The 22,241-nt window shown below is 33.8% G+C and overlaps 1 protein-coding gene across 4 annotated transcripts in view; it reads right to left on the bottom strand.

Annotated features, from left to right (window-relative positions):
* Positions 1-90: 90 nt before the first annotated feature.
* The window catches only part of Syx7 (syntaxin 7), an 87,092-nt gene continuing 64,941 nt past the window's right edge, over positions 91-22,241 (bottom strand). For all 4 annotated transcript variants that reach the window (XM_069845609.1, XM_069845611.1, XM_069845613.1 and 1 more), the window contains one exon: positions 91-21,836. Coding sequence is in view for 1 of the 4 variants with exons in the window: in XM_069845611.1 (XP_069701712.1) it covers positions 21,747-21,836 (90 nt within the window). In the remaining 3 variants the exon portion in view is untranslated. The remainder of the gene's footprint in view (positions 21,837-22,241) is intronic.

Genomic DNA, 22,241 nt, shown 5'->3' with positions numbered 1-22,241 from the left:
CATTTTATTGGTGGATTTTGTTTTATAATAGAGATAAAGAATGGAAAATAGGTAGCAGGACTATACTCACTCCGAATTACAAACAAGGGCTTTACACAACCTCTTTATTAATGTCTAATATAATAAAAACAAATTAAGTCCTTCATTTTGTTTATATCTTTTGTACAATCCATTTTAAACACGCTTCATGACAAAATTCAAATCATTAAAATGTATTATTCTGCAGGAAATAAGTCTTTGGTTTTTTAGAAGTCTTACAAATAACAATGGTAGCTTATAAAACAAACAAAATACTTTATATGGATATATTAATAGAAATTGAAAGTTTCTTCTAAATATTCATGCTTTCCTCTCAAACGACAGAAAATTCCTGACATAAGTAATCCTTTAGAATGTAGTTGATAAAACAGTTCAACTGTTACAAGATACCGTAAAATGGGGTAAATAGGGACGCAGGGGGTGAATAGGGACGAAGTTTTATTATTTTTTATTTCTTTGCATCAAAGAATAAATATAATGAGTGTTTATTTGTTCACTCATTATGAATAAAAACATAAACACTCTTATTATTATATTTAATCTTTGACACAAAGAAATAAAAAAATAATAAAACTTTGTCCCTATTCACCCCCCTGCATTCCTATTCACCCCATTTTTGCAGTATGAGTAATCGTAAGATAAAATTTATAAATTAAGAGTCTTATTATGTAATCATCACAGCAATCAACATTCTGTATGAAGTTTTTTTCTCTATCCCGTCCCCCAATTATTATATAATTTGGATTGACAAAGAGCTCTTCAACGCACATTAAAATTGTATGATTCAATATTCTCAAAGGTTTGTGTTATGAATAAATTGATACACAGTTATGCATTAAATTACAGAATATCGCACTGAACAGAGACACAAGAACATGCTGTAATTCTGCTAATTTTATGTAGCACTCTTTTATTATTGTACTGAAGTGCAAATGATTTCCAAAAAAGATAGCCTAACTGAATTTCAACAAATATTAAAAATGTCAAATCAATTTTTCAAATAGAACTAAGATAAAAAAAATACTAATTTATATATTTATAATAATGCAATACTACGACAATTCCAAACTGCTGTACAGTAGTGAAATTTGGACTCTTCACTAACGAAATTTATTAAAACTAAAACTTGAGATGAGAATTCTCATGCGAAGAAACCTTACAAAAACTAGAAATTACAGCCATTCTGGACAAAATAAATACACATTGGTTGGATATGACCTACAAGAAAAATAACACAGATTAGCCTTGTAAATGTTACATTACTGATCATGAAAGAAAACAAGGAAAGCCTAAGAAACATATGATAGACAACATTCATAAGATTATGACGACAATTTAGAATTACTGTCTATATAAATGAACAAAATACATGAAGAAAGCAGCTTAAGATATGAAGTATAATGTTTAAGTTACAAAAAAGAGGTAAAATCCATAAAAACTTAGTCTAATCTTATGTATCCTATATAAAAACATTTAGACTTAAGGGTAAATTAAGAATGTAGGTAAAATTGTACTTTAATATACATAAGTAGGGTGTAACTTAGACAATGTAACATTTTTATGCTACCATATACTGCAAAATTATGAAATAGATATACAAGTACTGAATGATGATAAACTCTAGAATACATGTAAGCAAAATGTTCCAGCATTAGTGATCATGCAGTGTCAAGCTTCAAACCAAAAGAGAGGAGAAACAAGAGAAGATCAATGAAGATGGCTATGCAATGTATTCCGAATATTATTATTCCTGGACCTAATGATTTTGGGTAGCTAAGTAGATATTGCAAAATATCAAGTTAAAATGAATAATTTGTTTGATCAATGAATCAGTATTTTCCCTGGGGGAAAAAAAAGTGCTTTTCCTTGCACCAGAAAAAAAAATCGGCAATACAAACTTCTCTGTAAAAATTGGTCTTGATTTATTGCAACGTTACGGCATGGTTTGTAGCTATTTACTTGTATTCTAGAGTCATTTCCACAATGACGCACAGTGAGAACTGCATAGCTTACAGAACATGACTTATCATTTGATATGGAGTTGACTTGAAGCAGAACAAAATTTACGACATTTAAAGCAGCAGAAAAATAGGTACTGATAGTATTATAACTGAACAAGAAAACATCATCATCATCATCATCATCATCATCATCATCATCATCATCATATCTTTAAGTGATAAATATGGTCATTAAAATCTCCAGAATTTATTAAAGTTACAGGCATTAAAAATCAAGTTTCTGTACCATTCCAAGCACAGAAACACACCTAGATTAAAAGTACATAAATTGGGCCTGTTTTGTTTCATGACAATGAAGCATGGACGATACAAAAGCAAATGAGATTCAGCCAACAGCAGCCAAAATGAAGTTTATGGAATGAACTGTAAGATGCATACTGTTGGACACTGATCAAATGAAAATGGACTGTAAGAGATGAAAATGGAATCTGTACTTCAATACATTCAAAATTAGGAAGTAATAAAGAGGAGAAAGAGACATTCAAAGAAGGGGACTCTTTACAAATATCAAAATTAATTTTGTAATTCACGTTCAGAGGTCCACAAAACTGCAGAGATCTTCCAAGGCAGATGATAAAAATATATATGTTAGATAAAGGAGAATAAATCAATACATTTTAGTCATTAGTGTAGCTCAGAAGATAGCAAATTGGACTGGAGATCCGAGGCTATGCTAGGTCGCAGATTCAAATTCTGTTTGGATTTTTTCTTAAGCTTTTCCCAATTGTAAGGCAAATATTAGTCCTTGGATTTATCACGTCAGATACCATCTCGTTGTCACCACTTTCGCTGACAAGTCTAATAAGCCTTGAGGTTGTCAGTGTACTCAGAACATGTCTCCCTAACAGCTTGCTTCAAATCTTGAATTGTCTGATATCAATGTTTCGACACATGCTGCTTAATTATTCCCCACACAGAAACCAAACCACATTTGTTGCGGAAAATTTCACACAGGACATGGCGCAGCATCATTTTGTGCCGCGACAATGACAGTGCCCATATTGATGTTTATTTATTTATTTTATTGGGTTATTTTACGACGCTGTATCAACAACTAGGGTTATGTAGCATCTGAATGAAATGAAGGTGATAATGCTGGTGAAATGAGTCCGGATCCAGCACCGAAATTTACCCAGCATTTGCTCGTATTGGGTTGAAGGAAAATCCCGGAAAAAATCTCAACCAGGTATCGAATCCCGACTGGGATTCGAACCCGTGCCACCTGATTTCGCGGGCAGACGTGCTGACAGTTACTCCACAGGTGATGTTCTGGATCACTAAACAAGCTGGAAGGTAATGTATCACCCATTGTCACACATCTGTTATGACATATTCAAAATGGATTCACATCAACATACAAATAAGGGGGGGGAGGCGGGTTACAAGACTTTCGGACTTTACTGTAGTAGACATGCAGTATGAAGCTCCCATTTTATACATACAGCGAAATGCCACTACAGATGACGCAAATGGAGTATTTGTACGAGGGTAATAAAATAAGAAAGAGCAAGTGTTACCTTCTTTTCAAAGAAGATGAACATGGTATCTACTAAAACACTATTTACATAATCCAATAGTAGTATAAGCGTGATTTCGATAATAATATTACTATCACAGGATCTTTGTATAGAGACTGTAATCACAGAGAACCCAGCACACTGTGTTTGTTATATTTGTTCATTCTTAAATCTTTCCACTCACTTCTACATTTTTTAATCAAACAGTTCTTATTCTTGAGTACCAAAATATTTCTTTCTCTCTAACCACAGAAAGCATCATATATATAAAAAATTGATATTATTTTAAGAAAGAAATAGTTTTCTAATGTACTTCAAATAATTGAAATGAAATTTGAATGTATTTGTGTTCATAATAGTCGTCATGAAATGTTTCTGTAATGCTTCAACTTATGAACAGAATCCTGTGAAAGTGGATTTATTTTTAATAACAATCTTAAAATTAAAAAAAGTCGGTATTATTGTCAATTAGGCGATAATATTTTCTATCCATGACTGGTATCTAAGCTGGTCTTTATTTCATCATCCTTAGCAACCTAAACAATGACTTTATTCACAGCACTGATTAAAAATTTTTTTTCTACGATAGTGCGTAAAGTTGCATTTTACCCTAAAGTGAGCCCTTTAAAACACTAGTGCATAAAAAAGTAAGTAATCACTTTAGGCACTGCTATTCATTTTACGCACTGTCAAAGAAAATGTAATATTCCATGTACAAACTTCACTCAGTAAGAAATTTAACATTCATACCTACATTTTAGCCCTTATTATTCTGAAGTTACATGTAGTACTGATTGTAACAAGATTTTATCATTCAACTGTTCCTAACCGTTTTGTTGATTATATCGCTGGTTTAGAAATGAAATCTTGAACATGAATAAACCAGGCTGTCATTCCATAGATACTTATGTCTTATTGATTCTGAGTTTAGATGGCCATAACATTGTGATCTTATAACCTCTCCAACTTGAAATATTTATTTAATGTAAATTTACGCTATTGTAGAAAAAACATTGTATGACACACATTCGTAAAGTTATCTTTTTGGCACGAGTGTAAAGTTTGTTTTGTTTCACAAACTTTACACTTGTGCTAAAAAGAGAATCTTTACGAACCTATCTCACAAATAACAAGTACTGAATTAAAAATGTTTAATTCACTGCTGTGATTTAAAAACTTTTTCCATGACAACCACCACATTAGCAACCGTAAAATCCATACATTCATTTATTTATAACTTCTTCACAAACAACACTTTACAAAGAAAAGGTGTATAATTTAAAATCGAATTTAGATACCAATAAAGAAATTTAGGTATCAGTAATGGATAAAATAATGTACACCACATGAGAATAAACAGATTTTATGCGCTCATGGAAATTATCATCCTCGGTTTCATCTCAGGTGTTAAACTTTCTATTTGTACATAAAATCTAATTTTACTCTCTTATACTATAAATTACTAAACATTAAGTATAAAGAAGTTTTATAATCCTGACTTGATATTAAATAAGATAATAGTGGTACACAGATGAATTTTCATCATCAATTTTCAGTTCTTGTAATTTATATAGATTTTAATATGAGGCTGCATTAATTTGTTGACAAAAAAGCAGAACGAAATGTGCCACTGAAAAAAAAAAAAACGAAAAACAAGGACTGGAATTATGAAAACATTACTTCACTGTTAAGATGTTGTAAATAATATGCAAATAAAATAACAAGTATTGCTGGAATTCGTTTAAAAACTTGAATTATGTTTTTATAGCATGATTCAAAAATGAGTTTTTTTGGGGGGGTTATGGGAAGAAGTATAAAGAAACGTGCAAAAAACTGAATGAGAACAATTTGCATTACAGCACCTCGTGAATTTCACGGATCTCTATTTTCAAAGGATAAAGCAGATCATTACTTTTGACATAAAGAAGAAGTAAGCATCATGGAAGGAACATAATTTATCTTGTGTTCTACACATTTTGCAACAATTGAGGCTTTATCATATTGTGAATGATATTACTGTTTAAAATTCTTCTTGAAGTATTAATGCAGCCAAATAAGCTAATTTTCGTATTCTGGGTTTCACACAAAAGGCATTCTCTACAGTCCCAATTGACTTCATTTATAAATTGTACAGTTTGAGTAGATAAAAGTAATTTATTTTTCAGAAATTTACAATAAGATAGTTATATTATGTATGTATACTGTAATAATACTTTCTATTTACAAAAATTGCCATTGAAATGTCAAAAGAATATTAATAGTTTATTTAAGACTTCGAACAAATGCCTCCCTTTTTATTCTGAACATTTCAGACTATCTTTCAATGATGTGCCCAAGTGCAACAAATGCTTTTACAAGTGGGCGAAAATTTCTATTTTCAATGGGATCTCCTAGTCTTACATACAATTGAACTTGGTTATAGTGACCACAGTTAGTGTAAAAAATTGGCTACAGCAATAGTCATTAAGAAGTATGGTTTAGATCTGTATTACTCCGTAAAATGCGATTTATTGTTTTTATAATGACATAGTTTAATAAGCATCTTGTTTATAGCAACATTTAGCAACAGTGTAAATTCTTTAAAAATTAATGTTATTTTTTATTTGGTTTTTTTAAGATGCTGTATCAACATCTAGGTTATTTAGCATCTGAATGAAATGAAGGTGATAATGCCGTTGAAATGAGTCCGGGGTCCAGCACCGAAAGTTACTCAGCATTTGCTCGTTTTGGGTTGAGGGAAAACCCCGGAAAAAACCTCAACCAGGTAACTTGCCCCGACCGGGATTCGGATCCAGGAAATTAATGTTCTACGTAGGTACATTAAACGTAAAGGAATTTGTAGGTAGCTGGTAATGTCACAGGGACTGATATGGTTTTCAGTTACTGTGATAAAAGAAATTAGGGGTCAAGAACTGGAATTCTAAGACAAGAGAGTGGAATGTGGGGTAGAGAAAAAAATCTCTTTCTTCTGACAAGCCAACCCTTTACAAAGAAGAGCAGGCCAAGTTGTAAACCATACCGCTCTCCAGACATTCAGTTTGGAAATAGGTGTTACATATAGTGTAACAAAGTCCTATGAAAAGTAAAATTTCAAGTGCAAAAGATAAAGTGGAAGTTATAAAACAAATCTAGTGTGGTAAAAAGAAAGCTGATGTATGCTGTGAATTTGGTTAAGGAAGAATATTGTGAATGATTTACAAGTACAGTATGTTGCAACTTGGAGGCAGAAAAAATTATAGATTTCCTCAACCCATGTTCTTAATTACTGTGAACACTGTATGTATTTTAATTACCGGTACTATACATTATAGTATTTTACTCCGTATTCCAATGTTTTCTACAATGCAGTTTAGCATCTTTAGTTTTCAAAATAATAAAGGAAAACAAAAACAGTGTAAAACATTTAAAGAAGTTGTAGCACTGTAGGTCTATATCTGGACCTTATTTCACTAAGGGTGGGTGTCCATTTTTACTATTTTCAGATTCTTAATAAGAAAAGGTTTCTCTATCAGATCACAAAAGCTGGTAGTAAAACTCCCAATAGTTTACGAGAATCTGTACAAATTACTATGATGTACAGAAGTTACATATGACTTTTCCATGCAGGAATTCTGCATTATCATATGGTACATCATAGTAATATGATTCGTGTAAGTAATCACTTTGTGATTCAAGATGGCGCCTTGTTCCATCGGACCCTGGCCACCTAGTCACTCATAATGAGTGCACCTCTGTACATAGTGCGTTGGACATTGTGCCACTGTCACATATTCTGTGACACAGTACATGAGGGTAGCCCACCAAAGGGGGAACAGAGAGGTAGATCTTAAACTGAGAAGGATTCAATCCAGCATTAGAACTTGAATCCTGTGTGGCTTAGTGGATAAAGCATCAGCACGTTGAGCTGAAAACATGGGTTCGAGTCCCAGTGCCAGAAAGAATTTTTCTCCGTTCTACCCAATCTTCATCTGTTTGTACAAGTTCGGAAGTCAGCATCATTTTTGGATCACTATGGGCAAATGTGAACTTCTGGCTTTACAATTAACAATAATGTTTTCATGGACAGCCACCTTTATTGTTAACAATTTTCTTGATGGTCATAAGGCAGTAGATCACAATCAATTTCATTTAGTTTTTTGCTTTTCCTGAAAACCTCATAATTGTGACAATCACCCTTGGTGAAATAAGGTACGGAATTATAAAATTACAAATTAAATTATAGTAGTGCATAAAATATGTAATACTGTAATGTACTGTATTTCTTTCTTTAATATTATTTACTGTATTTATTTTTATAGTGACACTCATTCATTGCGACATTTCTTTAGGCCCTTTGATGACGCAATAACCAAGTTCAACTGTATACCTACTTGCTCATTACTAAAATAATTCGCAACAAAAACTAGAAATAAGTAATAAACAATGCGATAATTAATTGTTCCGTAACATAAGTGTCTGGGGACATGGTGTATTATTTATTTCAGTTCAGTTTGAGAGAAATCACTATACATAGACGACATACTCAATATTAGTCTTTTGATATCAAGGATGCTAAAAATGTGTATTTCTGTGAAAATCTTGAAATCGATTTTATGCATAATTACAAGTATAAACGATTTCAATGCCTTTGGTAAATGATACGGACTTTTCAATCTCTTCTTATAGTGATTGCAATATGACAACTATTAAACAATGAGATAAGAAATTAGTGTCTCTGAATACAGATAACACAAGTATAACACTTCTTATTCAGAAATAAGATTGAATATTATTAAAGTGTTAGAATTTCAACTTCAGTTTCTATTAAGACTATTTTTTGTAATAAGTAGGAGGTGGATGTTGATGGCCTAAAAATCTACTTAAAATGATCAATAAAATGTCCTAAAAGTAATGGAAAATGACATAAAATTAAAAAAAAACAACAACATTTAAATATTATTCAAAGTATCAGCACCACAACTTCTTAAAAATTAGTCACCTTGTTGCAATGACTGCACTCCAAATCTCGGAGAGAGAGAGAGAGAGAGAGGCAACTTCCTCCAATTTGACTAAGATAAAGGAAAAGGACATGCAATAAAATGAAGGTTTTAAGGGAAAACTATAGATTTTAATTAGGGTTTACAATGTGTTCAATCAGGGGTGGTCCATGTCAGTGCCTTCATTCTCCATCTCCTCCTCCTTCCGCTCTTCAATTTTGTTATCAGACCTTCCAGATAAGGGAGTGTGAATGACAAAAGAAATTGTGGATGCAGCATGCATTCTTGCAATCTTTGTGTTAAAAATACTGTCCACTGTCTACTACAGTACATTCCTTTCGAACTATAAAGACCTTTCTAAAGACACCCTAAAAAAAAAAAAACGGTAGCAGTCATAGCCCTCACTTAAACTAAGCTGTTGTCAAGCATTTTACATTATTTCCGTTGTGCAAAGTAAAGCCTTCAGTGGAATCACGGATGGACTTCAGAGTTTGTTCAAAGCTATAAAACACAAACTTCACTGTATTCACTTATTCAGTAGGTAATTACTACTGATCTATTTGCTTAGAAAAACATTTAACAGGCCTATTTGAAAATAAGAAAGTAAAATACATTCCAAATAATCTAAAAGTTCTTCAAAGTATTAAAAATGATGAACAAATGCCGAAAAAAATATAAAAATGACCTATTAATTCAAAAACGTCAAAAAAATGTAACACAAGAAATTAATTTTTTACGTTGATATTAACATAGAAAGAATTTATATATTAACAGGCATCATCCTAATGTGAAAAATAAGATGACGACGTTTCATCAGCATCCACCCCCTAGTAATAAGCTTGTAATCCTTTTATTTATACCAATTCTCTTTTGAAGAGTTCATACAATAACATGCAAATTAATGGGGCAAGCTTATTTTTTCATATACATGTTTTTTTTATTACCACAGACTACTGGATTCAAATTGAATGATTTGTATGACGAGTCTATAGAAATGTGGGATATTTATTAATGTTCAAACACTGTTCAGAATGCTTTCACTCCTTTGGAAACAGAATTGCTGGATAGAGATGGCATCTTTCAGCAAGACCTTGCTCTCTACTATAATTCACTAAAAATAATCAATGTTCTTGAGAATAGAATCAGTATGCTTTATTGGCCAGGAAAATTACCAAATCTCAACCCTATAGAGAATCTGTGGGTGACAGCAAAGACGATACTCAAAACAATACATTATACAATCATAGAACTATTTTTCACAGAAAATGTGATGATGGTGTGAGAAAGTGATTAAGTGTGGTAACATAATATATCGTAAATTCAATGCCAAAACATGTCTAAGAGGTCATAAAAACTGAAGGAGGTCACGTTCCTTGCTAGAGTAAGTGTGAAATTCAAGTGATGTACAGAAATCAATAAAACTGTAACTTCACTCAGAAGCATACTTTTGGATATTCCACTAAGTGCTGAAACTTTACATCTCCAACATTTTATAACTGCATATAAGTTATATAAGACAATATACTAAAGAATCAGTATCAGGAACACCTATTCTGTTGTGGCTGTTATGTCTGGTTACTTTAAACAACTGGGCATAGGGTCAACTATGTTTACTCTGCATTGTATTGATTATATAACCAGTGAAATCAATGAACCATGCAAAAGAAAATGAGTGCATACATGTAGATAAAGATATAATTTATATTAGATATAATTAAGCCATTTTGAGAAATATTATCTGCAGTTAGCTCAGAGAAGAAATATTCGAATCTTTCAGTTGCAGGACTGCAGTAACTTCATTGATACTCATGCTACCCATAATACAACCACTACTGAAAGTCACATTGAAATTCAATGTAGTAGATACTAGATGAAGTATGAGAAATGAAGGGAATCTACAGAGTGTCCCAGAAAGAATGTAAAACACTTCAGGATAATGTAGTTTGGATTTATCTACTTCGATTTAACCTGATATGCTTATGCAAATCAAGCTTCCAGGTATAACTCCCTGTTCGATTCCTGGCCCCGGAACAATTTTTCCCTCGAAATTGTTCTGATATGCTTATGTTCAAAGTGCAACAAACTGGGAGATATTGATAAGTGAACTTTTAAATAGAATCCGGCATTATACACGTACTTCTAAGTTTTAAAACATTGTGATATAATACATTATTGAAAATACTGTATCTTGTGCTGTTCTAGTAAATTTATTTCACATTAAGCACAAACTCAGTACGGCATGAAAATAAAAAATTACATAAAACAAATGACTGAGGATGTCCTTAAGCATTCCATGAACTACACCTCAGATGCAGGAGAAGTGTATTCATGGTTGTGTTTATGTGGCTGCTGTTCTTCACACTAGAGCCCAGGAATGACAGCTACGTGAATATACAAATGGCACTGCAAGACTCAAACACAACGCTACTTGTGGATACAGCAACAGCAGCAATGTACTCAACTCAACACTAATGATTAGTGAAGAATTTAAATGAAATGTAAACAAACACTATAAGAACAAAAATGGATATAACGCAACTGAATTAAATGTGAAGTGAACATGAATTCAGTTGTGTGTGTTGCTCAGGTGTTATGGTGCTCATGTGTTGCCGTGTGTGAAGATCTGCCATAGCACATCAAGTATACAGTAGTATATGGAACTGCAAGATGTTTCATTAATTTTTCTGTTAATTTCTCACCAACCATTGGGCTTAGGACATTTTATTATTTTACGACACTTTATCAACTAGTATGATTAGCTAGTGTCTGAATGAGATGAAGATGATAATGCCAGTGAAATGAGTCCAGGGTCCAGTACCGAAAGTTACTCAGCGTTTGCTCTTAATGGATTGAGGGAAAACCCGGAAAAAATCTCAACCAGATAACATGTCTCAACCAGTATCTGAACCCAGGCCCGCTTGTTTCATGTTTACGCATGCTAATCATTACTCCACAGCAGTGGACTGACAAGCAAACATTCTCATGGGGCAGATAAAAAAGTTACATTTTCTCGTATTATAAAATTCTTTGTTAGCAAAAATATTAATATACAGATTCTTGCAACTCGACTGCAATTACTGTAGGAGAAAACACGAGAAACTTAAATTACGTCTTAGGTTTCTGACTAGTATATGTAGTAAAGCACGTAGGGAGCACTATAACGTGATGAGTCAGCATGCAGGTAGATAGTTGTGAGCTCGGAAAGTTGCAGGGTGTCTTGTGTACAGTGTGCGTGTATTATATACAGTATATGACAAGTGTATTAATTTTATAGGTATTGGAAACATGAATTTGTTAAATATTGCAAAATTACTTGTAGCAAAATTTGAAGGGAAGGGCTACGAAACTACTACTGTTTCAGAAACAGAGATGGAAATAGCTGGTGAAATTTGTGAAATTATGAATCATTATGTATCAGAAACAGTGGAAAAAGATATAATCTTGAGTAGTAGTAGGGTTTAAAAAGGGCGAGTCAGCTACTATGGCTATTTGCGCCCTTACATAATCTTGATGTTGACCATACTGAACCAAAGCCATATGATGATTTCTCTGATTATTTCGAAGGAGAAGCTTCACAAACGATGTCCTCTTCTGAAGGCAAGTCCACTAGTTCACAGTCAGGATCATTGTATGCTCCATCTCCTAGCAAGAAAAAATCTAGAGATATTTCTGTTGCAGAAAAAGAAAAAGTGGTTAATTATTGGCTTCTTCCAGGGACACCGAAACATCATAAGAAGAAATTTAACTACAAATCCTGGAAATTCATGAAACACAAGTATACATGGCTAACAGGTGAATGGCAGTTATATGAAATGAAAAAATTTGTTGACCGTGTCAAAACCACTAGGGATAAACTGAAAGAAGAAAAATACATATATTTCAACAATTCTTACAGCAACGATCTCTGAATCAACACTCAAGGCACTTGAATTAGAAATGAAACCTCCTTTAAAGCAAGTTCATCTTGCCTCTATCATTTTAAAAAGCATTATTCAATAGTTAGCCGCAAAATCACAACATTTGTAACAAAATGACAGGTTCGAGATCAGCTTCAGCAAGATAGAGTAATCGAGAGTTTCAAAAAAGATTGCAATTCAATCATGAGATCTTTAAATGATGATCAGATATACAATGCGGATGAATGTGGTTTAAATAAAGAAATGCCAATGGGAAGAACACTGGAGGTTAGAGGTGCAACTGAAGTACAGGGAGCAGTTCAGTCAAAGGGTACAACCACACATTCATAAACAATCATGCCTATAGTGTCTAGATCAGGTAGATTAATACCAAAATTATTTGTGATTTTATACGAACCGAGTGGTATAAGTGACAAAGATGAGGAAAAGATGTTCAAGCCCGAAAATTTAATTGTGAAATGGAATTCATCAGGGAAAATGACAAAAGTAACATTTACGTCATTTTTGAAAGAAGCATTTCTTCCTTACTAAAGTTCAAGGAATCTGCTTCTTCTAGATGCCTATGGTGGTTCATATTGATACAGAAAATGTCAGTGTATTACTTGAAGTTGGAGATCGTGAACCCGATAAACTGATAATAAAGATAATACCAGCTAACAGAACATACGAACTTCAACCCCTAGATCGGTATTTTTTCCGTATGTGTAATACATGGTACGTGAGTTATCACACAACACTGATTTCCATCTATCAACCGACACTTTACAGCAGTGAAACAACATCCTCACGCTACAGTCGCTGGCATTTCAACAGTTCCTCTCTCTGCGATTTCAGCGCGCACATCAGCATGGTTGGGTTCTGGCTGGATTAGCACAAAAAAATGAAGAAAGAGTTCAGAACACTACTGACTACTGCCTTACGAATTTGAGTGGATTTTGTGATATGTGTGCAAAGGCAGCAATTATTAAATGAGGATGGTAAAGTTGTGCTTTACACACTTTTTTGAGGCATACCATTACTGCATTGTGTATGTTCCTGATTAATGACAACTGGAAATTGTGGCACACCAAGATTACTTTAGTTCAGGCAAGAAATTTGATTTATTTATGCATACAAAAAAAAAGCCACTTCTTTTTCCGCCCTCATTTAATTCCATTTATCCATTAACGTAATTGCGCTCGAGTGGCCAAAATTTGTATAAGCACTTGTTTCGACATTATTAACATGATGGAAGAAAAAAAAAACTTTTTTATCTGCCCCCATGAGAATGTTCGCTTGTGAGCTGCAGTTGAACTAAGCATATTGTGAATAGTAGATATAATATATTAAGCTTGACATGAAGTTAATGTTTAGAATTTATATCACATCATTCTTTGCATTTTTTAAAAACATGTAAAATTAGTTTCCATGTTTTGCTCAATATCCTAGAACAATTAACAGGGAAAGTGGTTTCATACCGAGTAAAAGATGATGATGATGATGATGATGATAATAATAATAATAATAATAATAATAATAATAATACAGTAAAACCTGTCTAGGTTGGACACCTATGGTCACACTAAACTTGTCCAACTTAGACAGGTATCCAACATAGAAGGAAACTTTTTACATCACAAATAGGCCTACCTTGATAAAATATGACAAATTAACTAAGCCTATTTACATTTTAATAATTACAGCACTGCATTAATTGTTTTCTATACAAAAGTTTAACAGACTGTATGATTCCTTTGTCTAGTGGCTGTACCTCAATGGTTAAGTTGGGTGGGAGAAACGTGAAGTGACATTCGGCAGATTAAGATCAACATGACTTGTTGCATTATCAGCCAAAAATATCAGCTGTCATCCATGCCTTTCTATTGTTCATGTTTGACACTGTTGATTTTGAAATGTCAAATTCCTGTGCAATTTTCCTGTAACTTATGTCACTAAATAAACAGTCAACGACTTCTTTCTTCTTTTCAATAGATAGCTCCACCAACTTAAGTTTACTCATACTGATAAAATTACGTAAAACTTCACGCTCACACTTGCAATAAGACTACAATGGTTTCACAAGCAGCTCATCATTAAAAAGTAAAACTAATGTAAAGAGAAGTAGAAAATAAAGCTTAAAGGCTGTACAGTTATAGGAAAAACCAGTCATTTAGCCTCACTCCACTTTCATAACACTGGAGGAACTGACCCTCTCACCCCACTTTCAAAATACTGACCAGTATTCAATACTTCAGCAGGTAATCAGAAGACAATGTGCTGTACTGTCCAAGATAGGACCACAAGGGATGTCCAAGATACAGAGTATTGTGGACATGTAATATTATAGGATTTTCGCTGGTTCAATCAAAACTGTCCAACATAGCAAGGTGTCCAGGATATAGAAGTATCCAACTAGACAGGTTTTACTGTAATAGTGAAATTGCATACGAAAGTGTATGAGGTTATTGGTTAGTCTTTACTGTATTCTCTTAGTGATTTCGTTCTTTCGGAGCATTTGACGAAATGTAGTATTTCTGCACAGGGCACATACACATTATTCTGTGGGTTCATGGAAGTCTGGTCTTATACAAAGCTTATGGTGGATTCGTGCACAGTTAGTATTGAGCAAAACATGAAAACTGATTTGACATATTCTTAAAGAAACACAGAGAGTACTGGCATGATACAAATTATTAACAATAATTTACGTGTTTCACAGCTTAATGTATCTCACTATTCACAATGAACTTAGTTTAACAATAACTCCATTACTATATAGTACATTATGCAACGAGCCTATAATGATAGTAATTAAGAAGCAAGTATGGATGTTTATGAAAAGAGCGCGAGTTTCATAATTTTCATATGAGCGTCTTAATTACCATTATAAGCGAGTTTCATACGACTTTTTATGCTCGACCATATTTCTAACTTGAAATTACAGTATTCAGATGTATACATTTTATTTGTATCTGACAAGATCGGAAGTGACCTTGTTCTAGGTCGTGAATTGTGAGATGTGCGCAGACGCGAAAGTATTGATTTTTTCCGAGGAACAATAATGTCATTGACCTTGTGTAATCCGTTAAACTTGGTATAACTTTGATTATTGAATTCGACATTGAAAAACGAGATGACAAATTGAATTTATTTGAATATTATTTACGATTAACGCTAATTATTATAGTAACAGAACATAACCTTCTGCGACAGTATTGGATTTCCAGCCTCGGTGACTTTACGCTAATTCTCTTTCAATTGCATATCCGAGAATAATCGATACTTAAGGTTTTATAACGGTACAAAGCTGACTCGTTATTGGCTGAACACCTGTAAGCTGAGTTGTCATTGGCTGAAAGCACCAATGAGTAGGTGTACTTTAATGATATGCATTAAAGGACTGCTACCAGGTGTATAATTACTACATTTCGGCATGGTCGAGCATAAAATTCTTTTTACTTCACAGTTCTGCCTACTTCATGTACCTAGGTACATTGAATTTCACTGCAGCTCGGATACTAATTGCATTATGGGTATTACTATGCTGCTAATCACACAGCTACTATTTTCCACCAATACTGTGACTTCAATATTCGAATTTTTCTCCTCTGTACAAAAGATATATATTTTTCCACAGATTTTTCTAGGATGGTATATTTCAATATAGTGGTTGCATAGTCGATACTACATAAAGGAAGCATGGTTGACCCCATGCTCTCTTGTTTGGAATAGCTAAGCATGACAACGTCAACAGAATAGGTGACCATTTAGGTCTTACTACACTGCCCTGCAGATGCAGGGTGATTCACGAGGACTTGTCGTCCTTTACAGAGATTATTTTTGAAGACTTTTGAGCAAAAAATGTCATATAAACATAGTTCCTATTCTCAATATTTTCAGAGTTACACTAATTTAAAGTTGTTTGTAAAATACATTTTTTCTTTAGTGTGAAGGTAAAAGAATGATACAAAGAGAATAAACAATTCAGAAATATAATTTCTTTAATTGGCAAGTATTATGAAGCTAAAAATGTTCTGTGAACTCCTTAGTTGCTTTGTACAGACATCTTTTTCTATTTTTAACTATAAAATTACATTATTCTTACGCACTTACCACAACAGTTATTACAAATCACACCACTTCCACAAACTTAATTATTTTCAGTCCAATTTTGCATCCTAATTTACAGTCTTGGAGAGTTTACAACACATTTTAAAAAATGTCGCTGTCCGCTTGAGTACACTTGGCTGTACACTTGTGAATGGCACTCATCACATGCATGCGGCTATCTTTGATTTCTGTAGTGCTCACACTGACTGACTGACTGCACGCTGGCCAAGATCATGTGTTCACAGCAATGTGTTCCAATAACGAAACGTAACTCTGTAAATATTGGGAATAGGACCCATGTTTATATGACATCTTTTTGCTCAGAATGTCTTCGGAAATAAGCTCTGTAAAGGACGGTAAATCCTCGTGAATCACCCTGTATAACCTATATGCCAGACATTGCCAACTCATGTTTTTGCATGTCGGTGCTGTGACAAGCTCAGTGGTATATTTAATGCACAGTAGTTGGACTGTGGACAAGGTTACTTCTTTCATTTCAGTGGTGTAACGCAATGCAAACTGGCAATTGCAGAATGGTAAGGTTCTGTGACTCACTGAAATGGAGCAGACCTTTGACTCCAACATTCAATCCAGACTGGGAGGAAACTTTCCTCTCACTGCGGCAAAATGCTTAGTATGTCACAAAGTTTTAAATTTTGTAAGGAAATTTAATCTTCATCACATTATTGAGACAATTAAAGAAGTTTGAAGTATGATTTCAAGGGGTGGCTAAATTGGAAAAAGAGTTTCAAGTGTTTGCAACACCATTTTCTGTGGATTATCACGATGTTCAGAATGGTCTGAATTAAGGAATCAGTTCTGAAGCAGACTTAGTCTACTGCACTTTATTCACACTTTCAGAAAGATTTCCCAGACTGCACAGACATGTTGCAAGAATACTAAGTATGTTTGGCTATACTTATTTGTGTGAGGCACTATTTCACTGATGAATGTGGCTCAACTGCAACAAAGAAGCACGTTGGTGAACTTGTGGATTGGAGGAGCTTCAGTAGATTTTCGTATATATAAACTTCACTTCGATATATAATTACTAATAAGCATAGGACGAAAATAAATGCAGTACATGTAGCCTACCTGTATAACCTTTACTCCATGCAGTATTAGCAGCAAAAAAAAATGGAAAAATTACCTGTGAACATTCATTTCTTGTAAGTGAAGTTCATTCTTCTGTTCTTGCGCTTTATGAACTCCTCCATTACTTTTTCATTGAAGTCTATTGTCGTCTCAACAAGTTCCTTTCAATTGTCAACATAGCGAGTGCTGACAGACGTTCCTCGGACATTGTGCTACGTAAAAATGTCTAATTCTTTTCAGTGTGGAAAAGTATCTCTCAGCTTCCACCGTAGTCATAGGGGTTGTTAGTACAATTTTGAAGAGAGAAAACACTTCACTCAGAAAATTTTCGAGCCCACTATCTATCAGGATCTGATACAGTTTCAGTACACCAGATTCTTCATGAAACTCTCTCCTGTCATACAATATGACTAATTCTGTTCGCAAACGTTCTTTCTTTAACATTGGATATACTGCTGCTGTGTTTTCTAACTCCTCTGGAAATTCTTTGCAGTAAAGAGCGAAATGGTTTGTTTGCAAGAGTTTAGCGGCTGCAAGGTGTGCAGTGAAATCAAATCTTTCTCTGGCTTGGACACAAATCATATCGCAAATTTCTTTTGCAGCTATGTCCATAGTCTTAGCATCAGTTTTCCTTCTTTTGGCAGAAGTATGTGCTTCATCACAATTTTCACTGCACCACTTGCTCCTGATTCTGGACATGACCTCATAAAACTATTGCAAAGCTCTATTGATATTGGCTGAAGTAGCATTTCTTTGAAGCTGATCGTAAAGAACATCTACATGAGGCATCAATCGATGAAAAAACGACAGCCAAAACAAAAAATTTTCGTCTTCTAGTGCCTGTAATGACCTGTTGCTGGTTGATAGGTTGCGCGATTTTTTACTTTCTATAATTCTTGAAAACATTCTTTAAGAGGCTCCAAGTTTTCATGGACAGTGTTCACAATTCTACTGTTGAAATTCCACCTAATTACAGAGGCTTGTGAAAGTTTTCGAGAACATATTTTATTAAATACAGAAGTGCGCTGTGGTGCTCTTGAGAAAAAGGCAGTAATTCCAGAAAGATCACTGAAAAATATCCGAATCTGGGAGTTTTGGGATGCTGCCTGGTGCATTATTAAATTTAGCTGATGGGCATAGCAATGAACGAAGTGAGAATTTGGATGATTTTCTTTTACAATTGCTTGGACCCCATTTTTACCCCACTCATTACAGCTGCACTACTCCGTCATATGCTTGGGCTATTAGTTTCTCATTGTATCCTTTAAGTACCTGTCTTAATTGTTCTAATAGGAAAGAAAATAAACTGTTAGCATCTTGAGATGATGGATTTGTAAACCCCCAAAACCTTTCTTGCACCATACCGTTATGTTCGTACCGAAAAACCAAAACTTCCTGAGTCTGTTGGGAGACGTTTGTGGTATCATCTGCCATGACTGCTAAAATACTAGCACTATCGATTTCAGTCTTAATTTCAGATTGGCAGACACTCAACATGCAATCTAACAGTTCATTTTGAATTGTTTTAGAATTACCTTTGAAGACAGTTGCATGTTCCAAATTATTTTTGAGAGGCTCATTTAGATTACTCGCGAACTGTTGCAACCCACGTAATACACCAGGGTTCTTCGAATCGTTTTTTCATCACGTCCCCTAAGGGGAAGTTCATATTGGAAAGCAATTTACTTAAGAAAAGCTATAAAAATTCTTCTACAAATTAAAATAAATATTATTTTTATTTTATTGACTAACAGGAAGTGCTGCAGCTCCGCAGCTCTTATGGGTGAGCCAACCCTGATCACACCAAACACTGAAAGACTTTATTCAAAACAGAAGAGCACAAAAATCATCCTAAATGCACACAGTGAAGCAATAAAGATTGTAATAAATACTGTATTTTAGAAATAGTTTTAAGTTCTTTCAAGTTGTTATTATTTGGTTCTAAACTTTACAGTACCGTATTGTTAAATGATCGAAGAAAATATTAATATTTGTTAATACTAAATTTTTTCAAGAATACAATCTGAATTTGTACATTATATATAGTTCCATGCTGATTATTCTACTGTATAATTATTATAATTTTCAACAGTTTGCAGGCCTTTCATCCACTACCTTTTGTCCACAATTTGTTTTGTCCACGTTCTCTTGTCCACAACCGATCGGTTCATAAAATTTACGTCCATCAATACATTTTGTCCACACCTTTTATGTCCATAACCTTTCGTCCATCTTAGAATGCATCTGCAGGCAGTGATTGTCGCCGAGAAGCCGCAATGTTGTTTGGGCTACCATTTGTACCTTTACAAGATGTTTTCGAAATATTTGATTTTGTGGCAGAAAGAGCAACAGAAGAGATTAAGAAGTTATAGAATCGTGGAAAGAGTTTATGTGAGGATTCGTTGAAGAGGAAGGAGAATGGGGCGCAATGCAAGATTTCCACCGGAAACATAAAATGTGTACAAAGCAGTCTTGAGTGGGGAACAGAGAACTAACAATGGCGTCGAAGGTTGGCATAGTAAATTTCAAAAACTCATGGTTGTTTATCATCCCAGCATTTGGAAGTTTTCGGAAGTCTTGCTGAATGAACAGGAATTAAATGTTGGGAGGACACACACGAGTCCGTGCACCATTAAGTCAGACAGACATATGTCAGTAAACATGAACGTATCAAGGAAATGGTTACACAGTATGAAGACACAAGAACGATGGCCAGCTGGAAACATATCAAAGAGGAATTTCATATAGATTAAAAATTAACCCTGCTGAAGTTCTTCAGGAAGAAGAAAATTATGACTAATCATATTTATAATACAAACAGTATGTACATCAACAACACATCTAAATTTAAATAAATTACATTTTCACCACCAAATGAAATATGTTTCATGTCATCTTCTTTTTTTTTTTTTTTTTGCCATAGTGGATGAAATAATCACTAGACGAAAACATAATGGACGAACCATGAAAATGGACTAAATGGACAGTGGACAAAACTTAATGGACGAATCGTGAAATGGACAAATGTGTCAGTGAAAAAAAAAAAAAAAAGTGGACGAGACATAGTGGACCAAAGGCCCTATGTTTTCAACATATCAAACACTAGAAAATGCAGTATGTGTAGGATTAGTTCTTGTTAAAAGTACGGTATATATTTATGCACTGTAAATGTATATTATAAATTTGTCACCAATTATACTACGCACTTGAGTTGCGGATTCTTCCCATATTCTTCGCATGCCACTGTATGACTCATTCCCTTCATTTGCACTGAATGCTGGAATTGTGCACTGGGCAAGTAAGCCAAGCACCATGGTGCAATGAGTTGGCAATATCTGCTGTATGCAGTTGCTAAAGTTCTAGCTCATGGTGGAATATCTTAAAATCTACTTCTGAATACAACCAATCACTATGAAAACCCAACATGTCGTATTTTAATTTTACATTTGTTTCAAGTAATTTTCCCAAAAAGATTCATGGAACATAACTCAGAACTAGAAATTCTTCACTTCTGAAGTAAGGATATAACACAAAAAAGTGATAACAACAGAGAATATTGAATCAGTACGGAACATCAATTTTTCAACAGTATCAACAAATCACGAAAACAGCTTTCATATTCAAGAGAGAACAACGTTAAGTAAATAATACAAGTTCAAATTCTCTCGCATATATATATATAGTTTCCTTTTTTATCTCTGTACACATTATACAATATTAATAAAAGTGTCTGCCTTAAAATAAACTCAACTGTAGTATAATTTATAACATTACCAAAAGTGTGAACGGAATGTTACATACAAATAATATTATCCAATCTACTAGTGCAAACCATGTAGCTATCAAAACCTAAAGCAAAGGATTATCTAATTTTAAGCACCTACCGTATGTAGGGGAGTGTATACCTGTAGGAAGTTAATGTGTCCGTAAAAAAAAAGTGAAATGCTGTAAGATACATTTACAAAGTAATATCAGAGACAGTTCATACAGCACTTGCGTCACTCCACATCTTCACAACATCCAGCTCGTATTCTTCTTCTAAGCTGCACCTGGCATCAGCTTCATTTGCTCATCACATGGCTTTTACGTGGTCTATATCTTGATCCAAATGATGAGTAAAATAACTGCACATATTACACCAGCGATTCCTAGCATCAGGGCCTTCTTTTTGCGTCGACCCGTCTAAAAGAGGAACAATCAACAGACCAGTAATACAGTTCCTTCTGCAACATAATTAGCAATGTGACATAAGCAACGAGAACACTCGATGCTTTCAATATATAGAACTTGTTATAATAAAAATGTGTAGAAATGGCTTTTACTAGAAATGGTCTTTATAGATTATTCATTAGAATGAAATAAAATACCTATATATGTATTTCTTTGTTACCGTTCTTTGTTCCTTTGTAAATTATTATTTAACAATGGACATATTTTTTAAAGACAATGATGATAACAATGATAACACAGAACTTTCATCAAGTAATAAATTTCTTAATCCATCAGAGATCAATGGAAAATAAGGACGAACTTTATTAGTGCTCAATGGTTTCACAGATTGAAAAGGCTGATGATTTTGATTATTGA

The sequence above is a fragment of the Periplaneta americana genome, chromosome 14 (assembly GCF_040183065.1).
Source record: "Periplaneta americana isolate PAMFEO1 chromosome 14, P.americana_PAMFEO1_priV1, whole genome shotgun sequence".
NCBI classification, from domain to species: domain Eukaryota; kingdom Metazoa; phylum Arthropoda; class Insecta; order Blattodea; family Blattidae; genus Periplaneta; species Periplaneta americana.
The sequence above is the reverse complement of the archived record's forward strand: the minus strand, read 5'-3'. Positions and strand labels throughout refer to the sequence as shown.